The sequence below is a fragment of the Mytilus californianus genome, unplaced genomic scaffold (assembly GCF_021869535.1).
Source record: "Mytilus californianus isolate M0D057914Y unplaced genomic scaffold, xbMytCali1.0.p SCAF_4, whole genome shotgun sequence".
NCBI classification, from domain to species: Eukaryota; Metazoa; Mollusca; class Bivalvia; order Mytilida; family Mytilidae; genus Mytilus; species Mytilus californianus.
Genome location: NW_026262690.1, coordinates 122264522 through 122291683, shown reverse-complemented (window position 1 = coordinate 122291683; position 27162 = coordinate 122264522). Strand labels below are relative to the sequence as shown.

Genomic DNA, 27162 nt, shown 5'->3' with positions numbered 1-27162 from the left:
GAATATTGTTTGATTCTACATGTTAAAGGGGATAGAAACAAGCTTACTAACTTCAATTATAATAGAAATTCATTTTAAGCTTTCTAAATTTGGTCATTTAAAAATTATAAAGAAATAATGTTTTACCTCCCTCTCGCAAAGTTGACCTTAGCTGGTTCTTCTTGGTTTACGTTAGCTCTTCACTTTTTTGGGTTCTTATACATCCTTTGCTTTCAAATATTCAGGTTTGAGTGTTGCTGATGAAGGTAAATCCAGAAAAGTGCGTCTTGGGATGTATGAAATTTAAAAAGTGATATGTTTTCATTTATTTAATAGGCTCATGTAAGCACTGATCATAAATGACTAGATGGATATATTGATGAAGCTTTACAGTTATGGAGTACTACCTGAAGATTTTGTTTTAAGGAATACAGTCCTGGTCTTACATGTTAAACAGGAGATAACCAAACTTGTATTACTTATACTTTGGCATTGCACAAAGTAGAGCATTTCTCAGATGATTTATGAAGTCTTTATACTAAATCCGTTTGATGTCTACTGATTGATATTTCAATCAATCAGTCATGCGAATCATATAAAAGTTATTACAAAATATAAACACAGTTCTTTAATTTTTCTCATTTAATGTTTTGTTTGATGGTACATGTATTACAAATATAACATATGTCTAAAATGTTTGACAGCATGAAAAAAATAAAATACATTACCAAAGTAGGTTTACAATTGATAAGCTGACAACCTGAAGACTTGCAACATTCTTCACTAAAATCATTTTGAAAATGTGTCAGCAAGATTTTGCTTCTTTTTAATGAAAGACTAAGAGGACAGACATCTGTTATATTTTGGAATGCTATTGTAATGTTATTTTGAATAATAGAGGAGGGTCTGGATGGGGTCTTGATTTCTGTATTCTTGATATTTTAAGCTATTTTTCAATACTCTTTATTTGTTTACCCAGTATTCTCTATTTTTATTTTTATTCGATTGGACAATTAATCTCTATTCTGTAAACCCCATTCAGACCCTCATAGATCTTAATTCTTCTCACAGCAAAATGACATTTCAGCTAAAAAATCACCAAAAGAACTTCAATTTATACTTGTATTTTTAATCATTTTAGAATTAAGTTCTTAGTAAGGCTTCCATAATATCAAAAGGCTGAACACTTTATATAATTTTTTTTTTTTATGATGAGTGTTGCCTTAGAGGTTCAATATGGGTCTGGGCAACTTTCATGGATTAAGGAGAAAATGTATTTTCATGCATGCAATCCAATTTGAATTTTGTAGAATGTTGAAATTGCTAACATCTGGTTCACCTTTACTAAAGAAATTCTCAAAATTAGTTCCTCTGGAATAATATCAAATCCACAGAAATATTATTTACTAAGTTGACATTATTCTTAGAAGTAAACAGTGTGTACACATGGAGATAAAGCAGATACACTAACAGGTTGACAAACAACAACAAATACAAATGTAAATCAAACCATATCATTCTGACTTCTCAGTAAGGTCTACATATTTATTTTCAAAAATAAAGGTGTCATTTAAAGTATAGGTCACCATGCTTGTTTTCTAGCTATAACTAGCTGTGCAAAATTATCATTGTTTGTAAGGATTATAAAGGAAATCAATGTTAAGGGAATCTCCACCTAATTACCATACATGTGCAATCATTTTATCCAGTTAAAAGTAGAGGATGCAAACTTTTTTTTATAACGCATAAAATATCAGACATAAAAATTTGGCAAAAATTTTTTATAACAACAATATGATTATGGAAGCACTAGGGAAAATGAAAAAAATAGCACACTATAAACCATTGAATTGTTTAGAAACACCCAAAGCTTATCCCTAGAGAGATAATTGTTTGTTTGTTGTTAGAGGTAAATACCATTTATATAATAATTTGTACAATTTCATAGTGGTCAGTTTTATAGGTGTTATAAGCCAGAATGTCAGGGGCTAACTACAAAATCTTGTGGCAATTACAACACTTATTATAAAGTGCACCTTGACTAGAGCCAGTCTGAATCTGCTTAAGTATTGATGATACTACAAATCTTTTCATGAGACATATGCACCCTGTATAAACAGTGAGGAAGATCGTAAGGTCCTAATATTTCCATCTGTGAAAGGCAGCTTCTTTGAGAATCAAATTCTGTAGGTAAAAATTCTCTATTGCATTCTAGGTAAACAAAAAAATTACTGAATTTTACCTAATGACTTAATTTAAGTTTTATTGGATTCAAATTTGTGTATGCTTTACAAAATGTAGTTATATATTTTTTTTTTAGATACAGGTACAATAAAAAAAAAGTATAGGTCACCATGCTTGTTTTCGGGCTAGTAAAAGCTATACAAAATTTCTCATATTATGTAATTATTATACACAAGACAGCACTCATGTTAGTAGAATGAAAACGTGTTTTCCCACAACATTATAAATTAGATAATTTTTCAATACAGTCTTTTATAAAAACTCAATCAACTGAGTTATCTCCCATTATAAAGCAACGTTTTATAAATTTTGAATCAATCAGAATAGTTTTGTGAAAAATGTACTGCAATACAATAAAATCATATGAATCTAGTTATATAAATGGAAAGTCTGATAAAAAAAATTGTATTTAGGCCACACAATTTACATTTATATCAACAAGCCACATCTAATTTACAGTATTATTATAGCCTAATTATTCTAAAATACACTCTGATATTTATTCTTAAATGCAATAAAAAAAATGCATCTCCCAAAAAGACAATTAAGTCTTAGGCAGTGACAGTAAAGGAAATAATATGTCAAAATAAACAACAGTGGATGCATAGTAATGTCTTGCCCGCATAATTAATCATCACGACTGAATATCATAAAAATCTATAGGATAAAAGTCAGATTAACATGAATCCAATTTAAATGAAATATAGATTCTACCACTGCATTGAGATTGATACTATATTTCTCAACTCAAGAGAGTTCAATTTTCAAATTTGAAATGAGAGGCTTGCTGATTATTTCTAATATAATGTCTTTGGAATTTAACTGTCAAGAGTGTAGAAATATCATACATGTCATTATCATATTGCATAAGATTCCATGGTGGTGTCTGTTTCTTAAATGATTTTTAGAAAATATGTATGCACACTTTTTCTTTCTTTTTCAATGATCTTCAAAAAGATGTGTTCTATTTAATTGACGTCATCAGGCATGGTGGCTTTTTTCATGATATATCACAATAGTTAATTCAGAGTAAATCAAGAAATTTGACGTCATAATTGAATTTTGACCAATCAACAACTGAGATCAAACAAGCCACATGTTGATTAAAATATAATTATCAATCAGTCCGAGAAAGTATCAATCCTTTAAGAATTACAGAAGACAAAAAACTACCACAGATACATTTAACAGACAATAAATGAAATATTACAGTTTTTCTAAGTCTTATTCAAAACTTAATTAAATTAAGAAACTGAACAAATTTTGATTGATAAACCATGAAAGTGAGGCCAATATCAGCTAGACCAAGTAAAACAGACATGTACAACTTACAAAGATTCTAAAAAACAAGTACAGGTTAAGTCAAATATAAATTGATTCATTCATTGATCGTTTGTTCAGTGGCAAATATTTCATGCATATTCAAAACAATAGGAAATTAACAATTTATTCAACAGGCTGTTCCATCAGGAGGTCATTTAATATAAAATAAGGAGATGTGGTATGTTTGTGCTTGCTTTAATTCCAAATTGATCCCGTTTACAGTCTATATGTGAGCTGACCTGGTGTTGAACTATAATAAATCAATCAATCAACCTATATTATATATATAAGTATTTATTTACCTACATGTACCAACTTAACTTACCCTAAACAGACATATCTTTTTACTTGGCCTATAATTTAAACATGTTAAATAGATAATCAATACCACTGAATACCTTGTACCAGTACATTCCTAATGGTCATTATCCAATTCTTTTCAAATTAAAGTCATTCACAAGATTAATTACACATTTGGCACCTTAGTTTTGTTATAGTTTCAAATTCTCCAATAAACATGAAAAAAGACTACCATGACTAGATCAAATTCAAATGTATCTAGTCATACAAGATAAATCATCCGACTTTAAGAAAGAAAAAAAAACATTTTCAAGTCACAATTTGAATTATTTCTTTCCAAATAAGCAACTGGGAAAAAATTCCAGCAATTGCAAAAAGAAAAAGTTCTAGTTATCATGGTTATGTTGAAATAAGTGCAGAAAAATAAAAATTCTTACCATCAAATTCTACCGATTTACAATCAATTTCAAATGAAATTTGAAAAATAAAACAGGTACATGTACATTTTGTAAGTTCTATGAGTCATGTTTTAAAATTTTTTTGACTTCAATATATATCTCATGTATGTTAAATCTTCTATTAGGATTACATTTTAACCTTAATTTGTCTTAAACGAGTAAAAGTAATCGTCTTAAACGGGTAAAAATAATCAAGAGCTGCATAACTTTGTTATGACTGTTAAAAATGCAAGAAATGTATTTAACTTTTTATACCTTTTCTTGATGTAGATGTAAAAATGTGCAAGGAATACATAGATTTTTTATCATTGTTTATACAGAAACAGCTTAAATGAAAACTATTTAAGAACAGAGTTTGTTGTACATATTGAAAAATAAAAAATTCTTCCTAATGTATATTTGAGGCTATGTATCAACATCAGGTCGGAAGACTTGTGATAGTTTCCGTGTGTGGAGTCTTGCTGATATACAATGGAAGTTCTGACAAGTACTCAGCAATTGTTCTATAATGGTCCAACGATTTGTCGCAAAGTCAAGTTTACACACAATGTTATAACGACATATTCTGGTTAATCTTCTATATTCTACCGTCCCACAACAATATAGAGCACCATTCACCATGCTTAGTCCTACATTGTACATTTCGTCTGGTAAATCTGGACCCTGTCGCCACTGATTGTCTGATATATTAAATATTTCTACTGATTTCAGAGCTTCTCTACTTATTGTCTGGGAGGCATGCGAGTAAATCTGGCCTCCAGCTACGTAAATCTCACCATGCACCAAACATGCACCAAATTTAAATCGTGGAGTTGGCATCCCTGCTCTGGAAATCCAGTTTCCTTTTGTTGGGTGGTACATTACGACAAGATTATGAGCACCAACACCTGTTCTACCACCTAACAGAAATATATATTCATCATATACAACTGAACATAAGTCTACAAGTGTTGTAGGTAACATACCCTGATAACTCCATCGGTTCTTCTCGATGTCGTAAACTTCAATAATTTCTGTTGGATGTTGGTTCTCGGTAACTCCACCAAAACAGTAAATTTTCTTGCCCAAGCTTGCCAAAGTAAAGTTTGACTTTGGGAACAGCATTGGTGCCATGGATAGCCACTTGTTGTGATCATTGTCATAGCAGTAGAAGTCTTTTCTAACAATTCTCTCCTCTAAATCATCAAAAGAATCGTCAGAATCGAAATGTTCCGAAGGAAAGTCATGATAAATGTAGTTACCACCCCCTGAGTATAACATTCCTTGTTCGGTAACAACACACGATAAATCTTCTACTTCATAATCTCCTAAGCGTTTGGCAGTTGGATAATCTTCCATATAAAATGTTTCTCTAGTTAATGGATTGTAACAATTGATAGAAGTGTTCCGTCGACCATGATCAGTCCCTCCTACAAAAAGAATACAATGTTCTGGTTTAATCATTCCAGACCTCAAGGCCAGACTGAAATTGTGTTTGCCACAATAAAGTTCAGGATTACTTTCTAATTTAATCAAACTCTCTAGAAGATTAATACAAGTATCAGAATCCTGAATATATTTATTGTTCATGACATTGTCTTTCAGATATTTGACAGATAGAAGTCCAAGTCTAATATGGGGCAGCAAACCACCAATAAAAGATCGTCTATCTTCTTCTTTCTCTGAAATCCATGTCATAACTGCTTCAAAAACAATCTCTTCACGATCAACATTCAATTCATCACTTGATATCAAATCTTCTACTTTATCTAATGACAGACATAAAAATTCTTCTCCTCGACAAACTTCTGTAAAATTTTTCTCAATATGTTCTCTAGCCTTTAGTCTTAGACTATCACAATTATGAATATGTGCAAAATTGAATATACCTATACAGTTAGAATTATCAACTTGTGTTTCTAAAAATTTGGCACAAGCTTTTTGCACTGGTAAAATCTGAAACAGGGAAGCAGCTCCTAATAGATTCTGTACATTTTCCTGGTGAATATTTATGGAACCAGTATAAGAATAGTCAACAATAAAACTAACAGATTCAAAATCTATTTCATGTAGCTCAATAAGTGATTGTTTACTTTCGTTTAAATCTAATGTAAACATGGCCTTGAAATAAGGACTTGCAGCAGCCAAGACGACCTTGTGACAAGACAATGATTGACCTTGAACACAAAGAGTGATATCCTTCAGCAAATCATCTTCATACAGTAAGTTCATTTCCTTCAGAAAATTCCCAGCATGCATTTCATTTTGGAACATTACAGATCCTACATTTTCATATTGTAGCTGACATTCAATGTCATCCCTTTCAGAGGTGGAAGAGTGACCACTGATACTGGTATCCATGATGTTCAACTATCTCATGCCTGTTTGATCCTAATTTCTATAGATATTCATCTTCTTATTCTGAAATATAAAAGAAACTAATTTATTTACAACCTTTCAAATTCTTTCAAATTAAAGATATTACGTGTTAAAAAACTTTTCATCCATAGATAAACAAATACATTTTGAAAATATATTTCATACTTGCCAACATATATATTATGGAAATTTTCCAGAACAATTAGCATGTGGTCTAGGCCCAATGCAAATCCTTAGCTGAGGGCCAAGGGGAGGAACCCTTACCAACCAAAAATTATTTAAGCTATTTGAATAGTATTTAAGGGTGTTTCCGTTTAATATAATGGGTTTTAGAATATGATGGAAAACATGTAAACAAGTTTTAATTGGTTGATTTAAAGATGTCACATTTTTAACCAGTTGATATGCTTATGATGCTTCATTATATAAACCTGTTTTTGTGTCATTATTAAACAACCTGAGGCAGATATTATTATGTCATATCCCACAAATATTATACACTTATTTACTGGCTATTAGGACAAAAGCAAGTTTATTGTCCCCCGAGACACTATTTCACAATGCTCATCACTGCTATCACTATCATCACTGCTATTCACTGTTATCTGCGTGTTCCCACTAATAAGCTTTTCTAGGTTATTTTTTGAAGTCATATCAAATCTCTCAAGCATATTTTGTGTATATTGTCCCTTTTTATACTTTTTTCACTTAGCCAATTTTTTAGTATATTTATCATATCATTAGCAGATACAGTGGGTGTTCCAGGGGTTAGAACCCCCTTTCATTTGATTTTTTTCTTAATTTAGTGAACGTTTCATGGTGTTACTGGGGTCGGAACACTCCCTTTACAAAATGGCTGGATCCGCACCTATTTTATAACTAGTAAACTGGGGAGTATAACTTTAACTAGAAAATCACATGGTCTCCTCCAGGACTCAAACCTGTGACCTCTGTGTTCAAAGTCAGCGCTTTAACAGACTGAGTTATATAAATACTTCCCTAGCTCAACCGATTACGGCTGGCTAAGTATCTACATGTACTACTATTATTAAACAATCTGAGGCAGATATTACAATTACTTCTCTCCCCAGAGGAAAAATATATTGGACAAGCAAATAAATATAATTCATTATAATTGTATAGATAATAAAATTATTAAAACGTCCGGGAGAATACTCTTTGGTCGGGTTGTTGTCTCTTTGACATATTCCCCATTTCCATTCTCAATTTTATAAAAGGTATTAGGAATTAAAATAGATCACCACCTTACTTGGAAAGAGCAAATCAATTAAATTTCTAAAACCATTAGCTCAAGGTTATTCATTTTTGCAAAAATCAAGAAATACTTAGACCACAAAAGTAAAATTTTATTATAGAATTCTTATATTCTACCAATATTTGACCACTATTGCACAGTATGGGGTAATTGTAATGAAGAATACCTCCAGACATTAATAAAACTTCAAAAAAGAGCAGCAAGAATAATTTTAGATGCCCCTTTCTTTACACCATCGAGAGAACTTTTTGACAGATTAAATTGGTTAAGTTTCTGAGACAGAATTTCATATCATTATATAATATCTTGCACGATAAAACTCCCGATTTTATGAAAAAGTTGTGTGCTCAGAAATCTGAAATTTATGAAAGAAATTTAAGATCCGTCTGAAAAAACAATTTGGTAGTTATTCAGCCAAACAGGAATAAAATGAAAAAATCTTTTGCATACAGTTCTGCAATTCTATTGAATAGCTTACTAAAGAACATAAAAAAATCAAAATCTTAATGTTTATTTAAATCTAAATGCTTCAAACATCTTCATCAAGTCACACAGAGATATATACAAATGTAGATTATTAATTAAAATGTACACTATGAAGAAGAAGAAGAATATTTAATTCCAATAATTATAAAGGACCCCAAAGGGCATACACATTTGAGAGGGGCGTAAAGGGTGGTATCCGCACGGAAGAACGTGAAATAAAATTGCCATTTCACGATGAACGAACAATTAAAAATTTCTTGCACATTGATCTTTTTACTGATTTCACGAAACACGGTTAATAACGAACCTTTTTCACGGCTGCACGTGAAATAAAAATGGCAAAACATGTTGCACGAAAATAACCCTTTACCACCCTCATTTGACATGACAATAACTTTATAATTTGAGAATAACACAAATAACATTCAGTAAAATCAAGTGATCAATATATTTTCTTAAGTAAATATTTAAGCAGCTTAAGCTTTTATAATACACAATGCAAATGTGGTTGCTATTAGGTTTTTGATAATATATATTGAGAAAAAAAAAATACATAGTTAAATAAAAGATATACATAAAGTTGTCAAGCCCAAAAGATTCAGCATGTTTACAGCACTTCCCGTGTCAGCAACAAGTAAGATAGCAGTGTGGGATCCTACATTGTAAATACAGCTGACACCAGGGGATGATACCTTAAAGGCTAACTGGCATGCTAAATATATATGTGGAAAATATCTTGCTGTTCGGTGTGAGCCAATGCTCCGTGTTGAAGGCCGTACCTTGACCTATAATGGTTTACTTTTATAAATTGTAACTTGGATGGAGAGTTGTCTCATTGGCACTCATACCACATCTTCCTATATCTAATTATCCTACCTGTATCAAAAGCATAAAAGGTAGCAACTTAGGTAACTTGAATGCAGTTGACACCAGGGGATGATTCCTTAAAGACTAACTGGCATACTAAATATATATGTGGAAAATGTCTTTATCCTACCTATATCAAAAGCATAAAAGGTAGCAACATAGGTAACTTGAATGCAGTTGACACCAGGGGATGATACCTTAAAGACTAACTGGCATGCTAAATATATATATATGTGGAAATGTCAACAAATCATCTCTTTTATCCTTAAAATTTGTACAATCAAAAAGAAAATGAGCCTCATCTTCCACAGTGCTGGAAGTACATTTATTATATTTTCTGCTGTGGCAGGGAATACCTTGATATCTACCCAGTTTTATTTGTAACCTATGTGAAGAAATATGTAACCTTGTAAAAATTCTTAATCAGTGTGAGATATTTCTCAAAACCAAAATTTGATTTAAACATGTATATGATATTATATTTTCAGTTTACCGTCATAACATTTATCTAACTGTTTTTTTCAAGTAGCTAATGAACACAGTTGATAGCTTGGTTTGTATATACTTCTTAAATTTGTAATTAGATTCATAAATTGGAATATTTCAAGCATTTGTACAATTAATTCCAACTAACTTCAATACAAACATTTATTGAACCATACCATGATTTTTTATTCAATAGAGGAAAATTACTCCTAAATTCTCTAATGGATACCAATACAATAGCATCCCTTTAATAATATTAAAATAAATTGGAAATCTACCAAGTTCAGATAACACTGCACATTTGTTGTTTTTTTGTGCACACCAAGTATAAATTTGCTAAATTTAATGTGAAGTTTCTCACAGGGTAAACCTGAATATAATTTTTCAAAAGATGCATATTCCTTCTTACATTTGGAGGAAAGAGAATTAAACATTCTCCATACTTCATTACCATGTAATAAAATATGTTTCATTGTGTGATCAAAAACATGAAGAATACTTGTTTTGATGTTAGGATTTAGTGATAAAAAATCTTTCTGCAATTTATAATAAGCTTTTGAGGACTATGAATCATATTAATCTTATGTATATAAACTGCTTGTTTGTTTTTAATTGTTTTGTAGCAGATTGATGAACATTGTGGTCTCCCTTGAACAGTCTCATTATTTAACTTTTACAGATATATATTTGATTTAATGTTTAGTCATTACAAATTATTCATTTTTATTTATTATGACATTTGCATTTTGTGTGCTTATTGTTGCAGATACATGTACATAAATTTGATAGACATTTAAGTTTCAGACTTTATTTATGAAATTTATCATTTGTCTTAAGGCTTCAGACCACAATTAATTCCCTAAATGTTCGTGGTCTAGGAATATAGTTCCAAATTATTATATGGGGTATTTCTTCCTGAATATTCTGACTACTGTTTTCTTTGAAATGTTTACTATTTAAGTGGTCCTATCAGTTGCATATATATTGAAATAAGTAAAACATGTGGAAAAAATTTATTGTTGAAAGTGAAAGTAGTGATTTGGCCAAAATGGAAGTAGGGAAGAAATTAGCCTTCGTCATTTATTCAAGATTCAAATCCTACCATTGGCATGTTAATAGGGCTCTCAAAAGAAAAAGCACTGATGGATTGTCCTGGGATAAGCATATTTTATTAGAATAATAATCGTCTATAAGCTATGGCAAGCCGTTTTGCTATTTATTCTAACTTCAAGATATCTCATAAACTTTATAAGATATCTCATATAGTTTATAAGATATCTTTTACAGTTTATGAGATATCTTATAAACTTTATGAAATATCTTATATAGTTTATAAGATATCTCATATAATTTTTTTTAAAGATATCTTATAAATTATATAAGATATCTTATAAACTATATAAGATATCTTATAAACTATATGAGATATCTTATAAACTATATAAGATATCTTATAAACTATATAAGATATCTTATAAACTTTAGAAGATATCTTATAAAATATATAAGATATCTTATAAAGTATATAAGATATCTTATAAAGTATATAAGATATCTTATACTATATAAGATATCTTCCATATTATATAAGATATCTTATAAAAAACAGATTATATAAGATATCTTATATATTATATGAGATATCGTATATATTATATGAGATATCTTATATAGTTTATGATATCTTATAAAGTTCATAAGATATCTGATATAGTTTATAAGATATCTTATATAGTTTTTAAGATATCTTATTAAATGAAATTATATAAGATATCTTATATATTAAATGAGATGTCTTATATATTATATAAGATATCTTATATATTATATGAGATATCTTGAAATTCGAATAAATTGTAAAACGGCTTGCCATAATCAGCAGTTAAATTTATTTCATGTTTGATGCGGTGCAAATTTTTTAATTCAATTTGACTTTTACAAAGAAATGCATTGTTTTTCGTTCATTTTTTGTACATAAATTAGGCCGTTAGTTTTCTCGTTTGAATTGTTTTACATTGTCATTTAGGGGCCTTTTATAGCTGACTGTGCGGTATGGGCTTTGCTCATTGTTGAAGGCCGTACAGTGACCTATAGTTGTTAATTTCTGTGTCATTTGGTCTCTTGTGGGGAGTTGTCTCATTGGCAATCATACCACATCTTCTTTTTTATAACCAATGGAAAGAATAATTGTGGTCTGAGGCCTAGGAGATGAGTTTGGACAAAACACAATTATTGTGAATAAAAGGTCTTACAGGTACAAAACGATATTTGTCAGATTACTTTTCAAGAAAGAAAAACAGAAATTACAAAAAATTTATCAAAATAAGACATATTGACCATATCTGGGCATATGATGCAGATATTGGCATTTTTTACAGTTTACATGATTTCTAATGAAAATGAAAATGTGGCAGACAGCATTATAATGTAATTGTTATCTCCCTTGTATAAACTCCAAATTTCATATTTCTTTATTTTATAATTTACATGATGCTTATTCAGTACATATTTGTTAAATTGAATAGATATTGGTATTTTGAATTCATTAGTTAAAGATATTAATTTATATTCTTAAGTTTAGAATTTTCATCGTTGCAAATCATTTATAAACTTCTTCGAAAAACTTAAACATTTCATATAACCGATTTGGAATCAATGAGGGGCCTGATGGGGGGGGGGATCTCATCATGATTCACAAGTTGATTTTTTTGTCAATCACGATTCACAGAAAATAAATTTCCATGATCACGGATCACGAAAATATATAAAAAAAAATAAATCTGTAGAAAAAACGGATCACGATAGCGAAAATGCGCCGATCACGAAGAACAAAAATAACCCATCAGGCCCCTCATCAATCTAATCAAAATTAAATCTCCACATTGGCTCATTTTTTTATTCTTGGTCGCTATTCATCGTCTCCGTTTCAATCAGTCAATAAGCTAGTATAAGCTGTGGTCTGCATCCCCGAATCTCCAGCAGAATTGCTCCTGCTTCAGTTTATTTGTATGTTCTAAATCATTTTGTACTTACTTCATGAGGGCCCACAAGTAAGATTAGTGAAAACTAATTGGGTTACCCTCTTTCAGGGCATACAATACAGTTTAGATCCCATTGTGATTTTTTCACGAAAAGTTGCATACAAGCTATTTATCACCTACAATGTAGTCAATTCAAATATGCAATAAAAAATATACCTGTATGTGCTTCTTATAGAGATAAATGGGGTGGAAATTTTAGACATTAACTAAAAATTTCGTTTTCTCAGATATTTCTTTTCATTTGATAGACAAGCTAACTTTTTTGTTCTAATAGATAAATACAAAAGGACTTATGAAAAAACATTCGGAGTATCTTATTTCTATAATTATGCTCTAAATAAGTGCAACAATTCTTTGAAAATAATTTAATTTTTATTAACTTTTTATAATTTTAGATAAAAAACAGCACTTTTGTGGTATATTTATCAATGTAAAGAAATTCCATCCGGGAAAACAGTTATTTAGACAACTTCCTGTTGAGGTCAAGCGAAACAAAACAAAACTTATCAACAATGAGCTGAGGGAAAAAATGTTTGGAAAGCGGACATTTCAAAATTTTGATAGTTTAAGAAGCAAATTTTAAAAGAAAAATTGAAATCATGTCAATGAAAATGCTTTGTTTGATGTGCTTAAGATGGTTTAAACATGTCTCTTTGAAAATTTTTAGGCCCCAGATAGCTTCAACTGGTTTGAAAAGTTGTGTAATTTTAGAACTTATCCAGATAGGAATAAATAGCGATAAGGTGTATTGGTACTAATAGTAAATTTAATCTTCATACGTCATAATGTCTTAATGATCCATAATCAAGCCAAATTGTAATAAAATTGGGGTAGATTGCTCTCGTTTTCAAGCTAATGATAAAAATGAGTTGAAAAATGCATCCTTTTCCAATATGTCATAGTTGACACGCGAAAAATAACATTTTATAATAATAATATTAGCAAAATATTTATAAAAGGGGGAGGGGTTCAATACATAAATTATGGTCACAAAACCATAAGCTTCGATTATCACCTTTTGTTACTTGTTAGATCATGGTGTATCTTCTCACTTTTTATAATAAAACTTGATGTTACATGCTTATTATAAGTATTTTTTTCAGTTGACATTCATCCTGTTGTCATCCAACAGTTTGTACAGAGTTGTTTCCCCTCTTCAACTTATTTTACTTCCGGGACTTTGTTGCAAGTGCCTACCTAAAGTGAAAGTCTACAAAGTTTTCTCGTGGTTAGCTTATATTTCATTGTAATAGCTATACTAGAAGTTAAATGTATGCTGTTACAAATCCTCTAAAGATCTGTAGAGGGGTCCGAATATGTCAGCACCTGCACTTGATGACACAGCATCAGCGTGATGGTATTTTTCCGTTGCTGATTAACGAAAGAAGAAGAAGTGACTTTTTTTTATGTCAGTCTGTCAGTCGACCAGCATCCCGTTTTTTCTCTCTGTAAATCCCGTTTTTCAATACCTACATAATTTCCAAGTGAAACCAATTTACATTAAGTCAAATAAGATATGCAAAAAAACATTACTACATGGTCATGGACCATTGGCATTGTCATGGAGGTCATTTGAGTTATCTTCAATCTTAGGTGGACCAAATCAGTGATCTCGATCATGGTACATTGGTAGTGTGTTCGCCTCTAGCTGCGGAACTGTAGCTCCCCTACAGAAAAAAAGTTGAGGGCCATGTGGCGGACAGTTGAGGGCTAGCTGTTTTAAGCAAAATAGTTGAGGGCTAGGTGTTGAGCAATTTAGCTCAACTCAAACCTGGCCAAGCACTGTATGTTGGATAGATGTCGCTCAACTGACCCTCAACTGAAGCTGGCCATTAAGTTGAGGAAAAGTTGAGCAATTGATCTTTGGTTTTCATGTAGTTGAGCAAAAGTTGAGCATTCAAACTTTGATTTTTTTGTAGTTGAGCTCAACCTTTCTCAACTAATTTGAATAAAGTTGAGCAATTGGTAGTTGAGGGCTACCTAATTTGCATGGCAAAAATCCAGGTAGCCCTCAACTATATGCTCAACTGACGGCCAGCTAGCCCTCAACTGGCCCTTAACTGTTTGCTCAACTGGCGGCCAGTTGAGCAATGCATGCAGTTGGCCATCCTATCATTTTATCTGTATGGGTCATAGGTTCTTGTGATATTTTTGAAAATTTGTGGACCATATGTGCTTGTTTCGGCAGCTAGTTGGCCTCAACTAAGGGAGGTTGTGGGTTTGAACCCACACCAGGTCAAACCACAGACTTTAAATATTGGTATTTGCTGCTTCTTCCATAGGGGCTTGACTACAGGTCAGATATATAGCCAGGTGTTAATCGTCTACGAATGTTTTTGGATAGTAGGGGTATAAATTTTTTTTTTTTAATTGCACATAGACTATTAACGGGCTATATATCTGTCAAGTCCCACTATTATTATTATATTGGCACTAATCAATCAGCATTTAAAAGGGTAAAAGCAAAGACTGGTTCTGAGTGGGAGTCGGAGTTATGTGTCCATGTAGGGTCTTTCTGCAGACTGTTACCTTGTGGACTAGTGCTTAAAAAATTTGGCTCAGCATGTTGGTCTAGTCCAACATTTTGTCCAAAGCAGTGTTTAATAATATTCATCCTACATTAACATGTTCTTGTCCTGAATATATATTTAATTTTATTTTTAGTCCCCCCTACTGATGAAGTCGAAGGGGACTTTAGGTTTGCATCCGTCCTTCTGTCTGTCTGTCAATGCCGCAAATCAATTTTCCACACTTTTTTCTTCTTGCTTTAAGATATTGGTTTCATATTTAGTATATAGTTTTATCATGACCAGTTTCAAATCAAGTTTGAATTTTTATTCTGGTTCGATAATTTTGTGTAGAGTTATGGTCTTCGGACTTAGAAAATTCATGCAAATAATCAGTTTTCCGCACTTTCTTTTTATGCTTGAAGATATTGAATTGATATTTTGTATATATAGTTTTACCATGAAAAGTTATAGATTGAGCATTTTGTTCCAGTACATTGAATTTTTAACTGGTAGGGGTCTATGTATTGCCATGCAATACTCTCAGAATGCTTGTTTTCAATGCTTTCTACTTTGTAGCTGAATTGTTATAAGAGAACATCTCTATGTTTGAAATATTCAACACAAATGTACATCTTGAATGTTAATTTCTCTCTGTACTATTGAGTTTGTCTGAATCCATGTCAAATCGCCCAAGTCCAAATTGTCTCTTCTTTCTACCAACTGGCTCCACTTATTAGACGAGTTTAATCCCTCTGAATAAGGCCTTTACACTCGCCCCACTAATGAAAAGAAGTTAAACCCTACTGGATAAAGGCATTTCATCCCATTAATTAACATGGGTTTTAATCCTGCTGTATCAATACCCACCAACTCGCCCCACTAATGAAAAGAAGTCATGTATCCCAATGTATCCCTCTGATATATATACTTTTAGAAAAATATGCCACCACTTTACCAACTGATCTGGAGTTATATTTACTATTGCACCAAAGAAAAATGGAAGGACCTTATAAATCTTCCAGCCAAATCCAGGTCAAGGGAAACCCTACAACATTTACCTACATTTAACATAATGATGATATCCAATTTTTATCTGTGCATGAAATACATGTATACTGGTGGGGTTTGTATTTTGGTCGATTTTTATTTTTCGCCATGGCATTGTCAGTTTGGAACAACTAATGAGTTATAATATCCCTTTGGTATATCTTCTGCCTCTTTTCTACTCCATACGGTTGGCACTGTGCCAACTCCCACAAAATGACAAAATAGACTGATAGAAGACCATGGAATATGACTGTTGCCATTTTCTTTTCAGTCAGGCAGTCTGAAAGAATACATCTAAAAATAAGAAGATGTGGTGTGATTGCCAATGAGACAACTCTCCACCAGAGACCAAATGACATAGAAGTTAACTAAATATATAAAGGTTTTGTATATTGCAGATATTTCCCAAATATACTGATCTAAGATGATACATTTATAGCTGTTATATCAACCTTGGTAATTAATTGGTAAACATTTTAAAGGCTTGTCTTTCATAATGATACAGTTTATACATGTTTTACCGCATTAAATTTTTTGTGAAGTGTAAACACATTTTAACTGTTTTAGATACAAGATGACTTTTTTTCTTTTTTCAGCAGTAGAATGAGTACAGACATATCTCAGTATATTATCCCAAATGACACAGGGGTCTGTCTTTTGGATTGTATCACAGCCTTTGAGGGTCTGACACCAAAAGAAAGACTGTATGCTCATTACATAGCACAGGCATCATGGTATGGTGGACTCATAGTTCTGGTCCAGGTATAGTAAACTGTTACCATGGTTTTACATTAAAAGTTACTTAGTTCATTGTATAACTTCCGCTCCGTTGTTGGATGAACTGATATTTAAATTTCCTGGTCCATATATAATAATCTGTCAACACGGGTCTGCCAGAAAGGGGACTTTCCTCATTGTGAAACTTTGGCACCAGATGAACTGATAACACAAGTCCAAAATAAAAAGGTGTTATGCATTAGATATTGTTATGTGATGACTCAAGTAAAAGCCAGGAATATGTTTTGTCAGTTTTCATACTGCTAAAATGCTGACTTCTTATTTAGAAGACGACAGAAACAAAGAACCACGATATATTACAAATATCCTCATATAACATGCATAAAAAAATGCAATTCAAATATGATATAGAACATTGCTTGCTATTCATAATTGCCAATTAATTCATCTGTCTTCAGCCTACCATCTTTATCTTTTTATTTAACAGACATCTCCAGAATCTCCTGGCATCTTTATTTTACTGCAGAAGATATTTAGAACACAGCCAATCAGTGAAGTGAAATCTCTTGCAATTAAACAAGGGATAACAGAGGAGGAATGGCAGGTATAAACCTATCAGGGATTAATTGATTCATGGATCTATTAGTTCGATTTAATGACTTTTCCATATTATTTGGGTTTTTATTCAAGTAAAAATTGAGATTTTGAAGTTTTGAACAACCAGACTAGTAGCAATTCTGAAGGTCTTATATAATTTTCTACATCCAAGAGAAGACATTTGTATATTTACATCTAGTTGCCATATTGGTCTAGTTGAAATGATCGCGTTACCAGTATTGAATTGTAGAATAATAATATATGTCATGTATGTAATACAAGAATTTTGAAATTGAAAACTCCATTTCAGATTATTTGGGAAATTCAAATTACAAAACTAATTACACATCTAAATGCTGACTATGCGGTATGGGCTTTGCTCATTGTTGAAGGCTGTACAGTGACCTATAGTTTTTAATTTCTGTGGAGAGTTGTCTCATTGGCAATCATACCACATCTTCGTATCTAACTATAAGTCACTGCCATTCATTTAAGTGCAATTTTTCAGTTTATGAATACAAAATAAAGTTTTCTATAATTTTATAATTAACGAAAAACATATGGTAAACAATTCAACAACTTCAATATAAAATTGACATCACTCTAAACAGAGAAACCACGCCACAATGGTCATTAACATGTAAAAGTCTCTTAACGACCGGTTTTCTGGTCCGTTTTATTCTGTTAAAGACCGATGGAATTTTTTTACTAAAGAATGAAGAATGTCATGTGGCCCCTTGTTATCCAATTAGAGAAGCTAATTCTTAACCGATATGAAATAATAAATAATACTTTTTGAATACTGAAAGCTTTGATTAGATATCCATACTGTTTATAACCCATTAAAACAATTAAGGATAGCAATGCTGTTTTATTTCAGGCCATAATGATCTACTGTGCTGCTTTCTATGCCAATTCAGGAAACTACAAAGCATTTGGAGATACTAAATTTATTCCCAATGTGCCTAAGGTTAGTATTCTAAATTCAGTTGTCTTTCTTTGTTTCAAAGCTAGGTTGACTTGAAAGTGCTATCACAAAGTTGTAATACAGCAAGTTATATAAACTTACTCTGTTTGAATCCAATTTGGATGAGTCAAAATTTGATACCTTCTAAAAGTATAAAAAGCCGTGTAAATTTTGTTTATTATGTAGAAGGTTAAATATCATCACTTTTTTCATGGATTTAGTGAATACATATTTTTCAGATAAACCACAACTTCTGTATTAGTTTTGCTCATTGTTGAAGACTGTAAGGTGATCTATATTTGCTAACATCCACATCATTTGGATTTATATGTAGATAGTTGCCTCATTGGAAATCATATCACATCTCCTCATTTTAATATTGTATGCAGAATTTGTCAAAACACAAAATCAAATATCCTCCCAAAAAATGTTTTCCCTCAATTCACAAAAAATGGTAATTTAATCCTTAGTATCAAGACAGCAGTTAATGATACTTCTCATATCTAAATGCTGTTCCCGATTTTAACACATAGGAGATGAGAGGCACTTTTTCAGACCCTAATCACCTATAATATAAAATTTTCATTTTACTTATAATTCTTACAAAATTCTTAAGAAAATGCAACACCCACACTTAATTGATTTGAGTGCCTCCCATCTCTCTCTCTTTCCCATCCGTACATTTAAATCTGCAGCCATGGCAACAGCCCTAAGCATTATGGGATAATGTGTGAGATCAATATTTTATTTGTAATTATCTCTTTACAGGACAAATTTGAATCCTTGGTATTATGCTGTAAAGCAGCAGTTGATGATCCAAAAGGCATAAAGGCATTATGGGATAGCGTGTCAGACAGAATGTTTTCATTGGTTACTAGACAAAAAGAATTAGGTTTGGGAGAAAAGGTCAGTATGATCGGCTTTAAGGTATTTATGCTTTTCTGAAAGTCTTGTGTTATAATTGCCTTTGGAAAAGTATTTCAGTGTGAATAAATGAGATGTACAGTGCAGAAATAAATGAAAGATTTGATGAAACAATTGATTTTTTTAATGTCAGGTTACCAAACAACATTCAAAGATCATTTTTAAAATCATAATTTTAATGAGATATTTTCTAGCTATAGCTTTTTAAGTATTACCTTCTGACACACCTGTTTTTTATTGTAGGGAACCACAACCTATTATTCAAGTAACTGCAATCTAGATGATGCGAAGCTTGCTCAAGAATTTATTGATAGCAAAGTAAGTACTTTATACTTTGTATTTGAATTACACTATACTTTCCATCAACAGGCTTTCGTTTAACTTCTGGATAACTGGACTTGCGGTCGTTCCTTTAAACCACACTACCTTTATTTTAGTTGTTTGGTCTACCTTTCACAAAAAGGTTTTAAAGAAAAAGTAATTTCACCATATCCTGCACACAGGTTGGTGAAACATCACATCTTATTTACATTTGAGAAGAAATGATATTTGAAAATTTGCCTGATCCTATAAAGTTAAGATAAATATTAATAAGCAACTCTAGAATTGTTAACTGGAGAAAAAAAAATGAATTCAGTTTATACTCAAATGCACATTTTTAATAAAATTGGTATTATTTTACTATTTGATTAATTTAAACTAAAAAATATTTGCTATATTGGATTATTTTTCATCGTTATGACTCATTCATGCAAATCAAAGGTGTATAAATAAACTGATACTTTACAAATATCTCCTCCTCATCTCCTGCTTACATTGTGTAAAATAAAATTATAAAATCTTAACATTTCATTGTAGACATTAAGTTGCATGATTTTAATTTGATATTCAAGTGCAAATGCTAAGTTCATATTTTTACAGGATCTAAGTGCATATAATACCAGATTATTTAAGACAGAAAAGAATGGACAAACCTGTTATGAAGTTCGTCTAGCCAGTGCATTAACTGAAGGTAACGCTATTTTAGTTTTGGTAATTGTTTGATTCATTTAATTTTGTGGATTGAGGAAAAATTTTTTTTCATGAATACTTGTTTTTGATGTTATAACAAATTATGCAAACAATCCTGCAGGAAATTTTTACTTTGTTGAACACTTGAATAAGTGGTAAATCTTTACTCATGAATTTTACATATAAAATTGTTTCCATAGAATAATAAATATTACCAGTAGTTGTTGGGTTGATATGTCATGAATTTATACCTTCATCTCATTTTTGTCGAGCCTTCGACTTTTGTCGAAAAAGCGAGACATAGCGATCCTACATTCCGTCGGCGGCGGCGGCGTCCACAAATATTCACTCTGTGGTTAAAGTTTTTGAAATTTTTATAACTTTCTAAAACTATCCTGGATTTCTACCAAACTTGGACAGAAGCTTGGTTATGATCATAAGATTATATTCAAAAGTAAATTTTGTAAAAAAAAAAATCCATTTTTTCCGTATTTTACTTATAAATGGACTTAGTTTTTCTGCCAGAAAACATTACAAAGTTTTTGAAATTTTAATAACTTTCTTAAACTATCCTGGATTTCTACCAAACTTGGAAAGAAGCTTGTTTATGATCGTAAGATAGTATCCAGAAGTAAATTTTGTAAAAAATAAATTCCATTTTTTCCGTATTTTACTTACAAATGGACTTAGTTTTTCTGCCAGTTAACATTACATTCACTCTGTGGTTAAAAGTTTTTAAAATTTTAACAACTTTCTTAAACTATCCTGGATTTGTACCACACTTGGACAGAAGCTTGTTTATGATCAAAAGCTAGTATCTAGAAGGAAATTTTGATAAAATTTTGTTCCATTTTTTCCGTAGTTTACTTATAAATGGACTTAGTTTTTCTTCCAGCCAGCATTACATACTAGTCTGCAGTTTAAGTTTTTAAAACATTTATTAGATTCATAAACCATCCTGGATTTTTACCAAACTTGGACAGAAGCTACTTACAATCAAAAGATAGTATAGAGAGGAATATTTTTATTAATTTTTTTCCTCATTTTTGTTGAGCCTGCGATTAACAGCAAAAGTAGGCGAGACACTGGGTTCCGTGGAACCCTTACAAATTTTTTCTGTATACAAACAGTATTTCTCGTTGAATAAATCAATTTAATGCATAGGAAATTTCCACTGATTTTATTTTTTTTTCTTCTGAAGGTTAAATTGAGATTGAATTAAGTAATTGAAGTAGATTTAATTTTGACATGAAGATCTATCAAAGGTTGTCAAAAGAATCCTTAATTCCAAGAAGTTTTAATTATGATTTATTATTTAAAAATGTAGGGTAAACCTAAGGATAAACAGCACAACAGAACAAATTGCAATAGACATGTAAATGAGTTTTTATTGACTAAAGTTGTCAAAAGATTAGAAAAGTAGATATGGATTAGTTTCATTAATTAAAGAGGTTCAATTGTAAGTTTCAACATGTAATTTTGTACAATTAACATTATTTTTGATAGGAGGTTCCATTGAGGGTTGCCCTGAAGGAATATTAGGTACACACCAGTTCACATCATCAACATCAAAGTCCTGCTCATTTACAGTAACCAGGGGAGATTACTCTAAACTAATGGCTAAGGTTGCAGAGAATCTCGGAAAGGCCAAGGTATGTTTTTTCTGTACTTGAAATCACTTGTAGTTTCATTATTGTTACATAGTTCCAAACTTGTCTTCCAGTGGAATTTTACCCCGTGAACTATACGTTAAAATCCAGCTCAGTATGTTGGTATAGAACAAAGCAAAGTTCATACATTCTTGTCCTTATATGCAGGTCACTGGATGTTGAACACTTATTCAGAATCCTTGTTTCTATTGTCTAGTCTTGTCTTAAAATCTTGCTGGCTTGTGGTAGTGTTAATACTTGTCATCAATTGATATAAAAGCTACATTTAACTTAGTTGTGAAGTCTGATGTGTCAACACTCAATCATGAAAATTTAAAAATTGGCATCAAATGTATCCTAGAAAGTTTAATTTAGAATGGCAAGTAAATTCCAAAATGATTGAATTCATAGGATTAATTTATTGTAAAGATATATATATAGCACAGAATGATTTTGTCCTGTCCATCTGTCCAGGGTGGGAGTGGGCATAGAGTGACCAAACTTCTAGAAAGTCCCCTGGAGTACACATACTATTTTTTTATTTCATCATAAGAATTAAAAATACAAAACTGTAGAAAAATTTCTATTCAATTTTTTTTACAAAATCTGAGATTTAATTTGAATGGGCAAGAGTGGACAGTCCATGGTGAGTAAGTGGAAATGACAAAATCTAAGCGAGCTCTAGTGTACTGATAATTTTGATATCATTTCATTTCTCTCTTATAAGTAAACAGAAAAAATGATATCTCTACCTATATTTTACCTATAATTTACCTATATTTTATCTATATTTTACCTATATTTTACCTATATTATACCTTTATTTTATCTATATTTTACCTATATTTTACCTATATTTTACCTTTATTTTACCTATATTTTACCTATATTTTACCTATATTTTACCTTTATTTTACCTATATTTTACCTATATTTTACCTATATTGATATTTTACCTTTATTTTATCTATATTTTATCTATATTTTACCTATATTTTACCTATATTTTACCTTTATTTTATCTATATTTTACCTATATTCTACCTATATTTTACCTTTATTTTATCTATATTCTACCTATATTTTATCTATATTTTACCTATATTTTACCTATATTGATATTTTACCTTTATTTTATCTATTTTTTACCTATATTTTACCTATATTTTACCTATATTCTACCTATATTTTACCTTTATTTTATCTATATTCTACCTATATTTTACCTTTATTTTATCTATATTCTACCTATATTTTACCTTTATTTTATCTATATTTTACCTATATTTTACCTATATTGATATTTTACCTTTATTTTATCTATTTTTTACCTATATTTTACCTATATTTTACCTATATGTTACCTATATTTTACCTATATTTTACCTTTATTTTACCTATATTTTACTTGTAATTTTTAGGAACATGTGGCAAATGACTTGGAAAAACAGATGTTGACAGAATATATCAAAAGTTTTACTACAGGGTCTATCCCAGCTCATAAAGATGGGTCTAGGCACTGGATTAAAAATATCGGTCCAATTGTAGAAACGTAAGTTAAATAACTGGGTCATATCAGCTCTACAGTTGAGTGCAAATGTTGATTCAAAGAAAGAAAATCATTTTCAATGTTTTTCATATTATTTGAAGACCTACTCATTAAAATATGACATTATAATAAATCTTTAAAAAAAAAAAATAAGTTGATCTTCCACTTATTTAATTTACTTACGTCTAATCTACACATAGATTTTGTTTTATATTACAGATATATAGGTTTTATAGAATCCTACAGAGATCCTTTTGGTGTTAGAGGAGAATTTGAAGGTATATTATAATCTCTTTCCAATTGTTAAGTAAAGGCAAAGAATAAAACATACCGTAATCGGCCTTGTAAAGTCCGCACTGTTACATTGTCTGCAACCCCCTTTTCGCCACCGGGAATTCAGGAAAAAAACTTTTTTTACTTGTTGAAAACGTCTATGGTAACTCCAGTAATTTCAAAGCGTGTGTGATCGTTTGCTGTATTTTCACGGAAAACACTGTTTCCATATCAATTAGACGATGCTTGAAAATGATTCTAGATCACTTCACGAGTCTTAAAATAAGCCAAACCGGATATCGTGGGATTGGACCTGTAAATGGCAAACAAATACAGTGAGAGTGTGTAGAAAATCTGTACTTAATAGATATCACTAAAGAATACAACTTTGAAACTAAAACAGTTCCGTACTTTAGTGAATTACTGTCAGATATATTTATCACATTAATGTTTAAAGGACCTTTTATAACTAAAAATTAAACACATGCAGCAGTATGAAACACCAAAACTGAACGAATAACAAATTACGTTTTGTAGTTTATACATCGTTATGTTTAGCTGGTTCCCGGCTGACTTCTTTACTTTCTTCGTAGCATGGTTAATTAGTGGATTCCAGTTAAAATTATGCAATGCTATGAAATGAGAAATTTGTAAAGAAGCATTTGATTTTGATACATATCAGTTAATATTGGATTTGAAATATAAATTGCATATTAATATGGATAAGGTAAATTAATAGCTTTGAAAAGAAATAAGGGCTCCCTCTACAATTTGAATAACAAACATCGCGGAATCAAGTTTTTCTCCTATTTCTTGCTTATAGTACTCTATAATCTGCATCCCTGCCTGGCAATCTTAATCATAAAGTAAAAAACAGCAGACAATACAAGACTGAATTCTGTAGTACATTTGCATTAAGTTTGGTTGTGTTTTTCTATATTGTTTGCCCTCAGTAAACAAACTACTGTTTGTCCTACATCCTGCAAAGTGGTTCTTTTTTTAATTTTCTGCACTTGCACCAAACATGCATATATAGTACTGTATCTTTAATTTACATCAAGTTCTAATCCAATTTCATATCATAGGAAAATATGTAAACCATTTTGTCGAGCCTGCAACGTTTTGTCATGGAAGCTAGACATAGCAATTCTACATTGTGTCGATGACAGGCAAGATACAGGGTTTCAAGGAAACTTTTATTGTTTTTTATTACAACTTGTCTTTCTCAAAATAGAGTTTGTTGTTTTGACATCAGCACAAATTTTAATGACAGCACTAGTTCAAAATTATGTTTTCACTATTTTAGACATATATACCCAATATTTCCTTCAAAGAAATAGAAATGTAAAAAGAAATAATCATTTAATTATGAGTGAAATCAAAACAACTCTATTATCAATAATGTATGTTCAAGTTTGGTAATATTCATGGTGAACCAATGAATGAATTACATAAAAAAATAATTGGAAGACTGGGGGTTGCAATGCCTACGGTAAGTATCTAATACTATAAAGGACTTAATGCTTTTTTTTTAGCAGGCAAGACATTTTAGTGTGTCCACTCTTGTTTTCTTTTGACAGGTTTTGCAGCAGTTGTTAACAAGGAAATGAGTAAACAGTTTGCTGAGTTAGTGAACAATGCTGAACACTTGTTGGCATTACTTCCATGGCCGGCAGCATATGAGAAAGATAAATTTTTGAAACCCGATTTCACATCATTGGATGTTTTAGCATTCGGAGGATCAGGAATTCCCGCTGGAATTAATATTCCTAACTGTAAGCATAAACAAATGGAAACAAATATAGTTTTGCAAAACACTTCTGAGTGTCTGTCTACAACTAAGCAGGGTTTATATTCTTATAATAAAACATGTTCTCCTGGGTATGACTGAAATATTTACCCCTGAGAGTTATATATATTCTATGTTCATCCTTTCTAAAAAGGACGGGGCCTCGGTGGCCGAGTGGTCTAAGTAGTTACTACTGTAATCACTAGCCAGTCAACACTGAGGTTGTGAGTTCGAACCCCGCTCGTGCGGGTGCACTCGACTCCAGTCTTAATTGACTAGGATTGTCAGTTTTCCTATCGAAGGTCATGGTTTTCTCCGGGCACTCCGGCTTCCTCCACCAATAAAAACTGGCCGCCACGAAATAGCCCAAAAGCGGTGCTTAAAAGTGGCGTTAAAACACCAAAAATCAAAAATCAATCAATCTAAAAAGGACCAAATAAAAAATATGAAGTACATATATATATAATACATGTATAAGAACATTGAATTAAGAAAATTGAATGAACAATAAAAAGTGATGTTTGTTTACATGATTGAGAAAGCTACTTAATGACACAAAAAATTAATATACATCTAGATGTCAAGATGTGATTTTTACAATAGATTCTTGTTTCTTGTGTGTTTCAATGACATATAGCAAGTCTTATTTTTTATCATAATTGAGAAATAATTTATTCATTTTTTGGAAAACCCCTCTCACTTTCTCATGATATTAAAATTTGATTATTTGACAACCATGAGATTTTATTACATTGCCAAACTTGTATTATACAGATGATGACATCAGACAGTCAGAAGGTTTTAAGAATGTGTCATTAGGGAATGTATTAATTGCTGCATATCAAGATACTAAAGTCAGTTTCCTTGATGATGAAGATACTGTAAGTAAACCTAAGATAGAAAGACATTTAATACTACAAAACAGGTTTTATGAAATTTATAGAAGTGATAGACAATAATATATTTTTGTGGATTATTTTGATAAAACACTTTCATGGCAAAATAAAAGAAATGTCATTTCTTCAAAGTACTTTTCTGGGTTTTTCGTTCATCTGGAAATATTTCTCCCCAATTTGAAAAATAATGTTATGTTATCTACCTTGGCTAAATAGGAGATTTATTTAATTATGAAGTCTGAAACTATGATATATTTTCAAAAATTTCAATAAAAATGATTAAAAATTCTCATTAGAAATATGTGATAAAGAAATACCAGTTGAATTTCTTTATATAGGATCAGTCACAGAACAATGTTATTAGATTTCTTATTTAAGAAGCATCAAAATTTGA

At 31.0% G+C, this 27162-nt stretch overlaps 2 protein-coding genes across 4 annotated transcripts in view; one reads left to right on the top strand and one right to left on the bottom strand.

Moving 5' to 3' along the window:
- Positions 1–603: 603 nt before the first annotated feature.
- LOC127739289 (kelch-like protein 28) lies at positions 604–13964 on the bottom strand. The gene is made up of 2 exons (XM_052250956.1): positions 13834–13964; positions 604–6704 (listed from the first exon to the last, which is right to left on the bottom strand). The coding sequence occupies exon 2, from the start codon at positions 6642–6644 to the stop codon at positions 4710–4712; it is 1935 nt and encodes a 644-aa protein (XP_052106916.1). The 5' UTR covers positions 6645–6704; positions 13834–13964; the 3' UTR covers positions 604–4709.
- Positions 13959–27162, top strand: part of LOC127739288 (dipeptidyl peptidase 3-like) — a 31530-nt gene continuing 18326 nt past the window's right edge. Inside the window, exons 1-12 of one of the 3 annotated variants that reach the window (XM_052250954.1) lie at positions 13959–14046; positions 16972–17137; positions 17601–17717; positions 18591–18680; positions 19446–19583; positions 19845–19919; positions 20523–20613; positions 22119–22264; positions 23683–23813; positions 24030–24088; positions 25664–25858; positions 26647–26753. In XM_052250954.1, coding sequence (XP_052106914.1) covers positions 16979–17137; positions 17601–17717; positions 18591–18680; positions 19446–19583; positions 19845–19919; positions 20523–20613; positions 22119–22264; positions 23683–23813; positions 24030–24088; positions 25664–25858; positions 26647–26753 — 1308 coding nt within the window. In that variant the 5' untranslated portion in view covers positions 13959–14046; positions 16972–16978. Of the gene's footprint in view, positions 14267–16971; positions 17138–17600; positions 17718–18590; positions 18681–19445; positions 19584–19844; positions 19920–20522; positions 20614–22118; positions 22265–23682; positions 23814–24029; positions 24089–25663; positions 25859–26646; positions 26754–27162 lie in introns of all 3 variants that reach the window. The other 2 variants (XM_052250955.1, XM_052250953.1) reach the window with 2 other exon arrangements.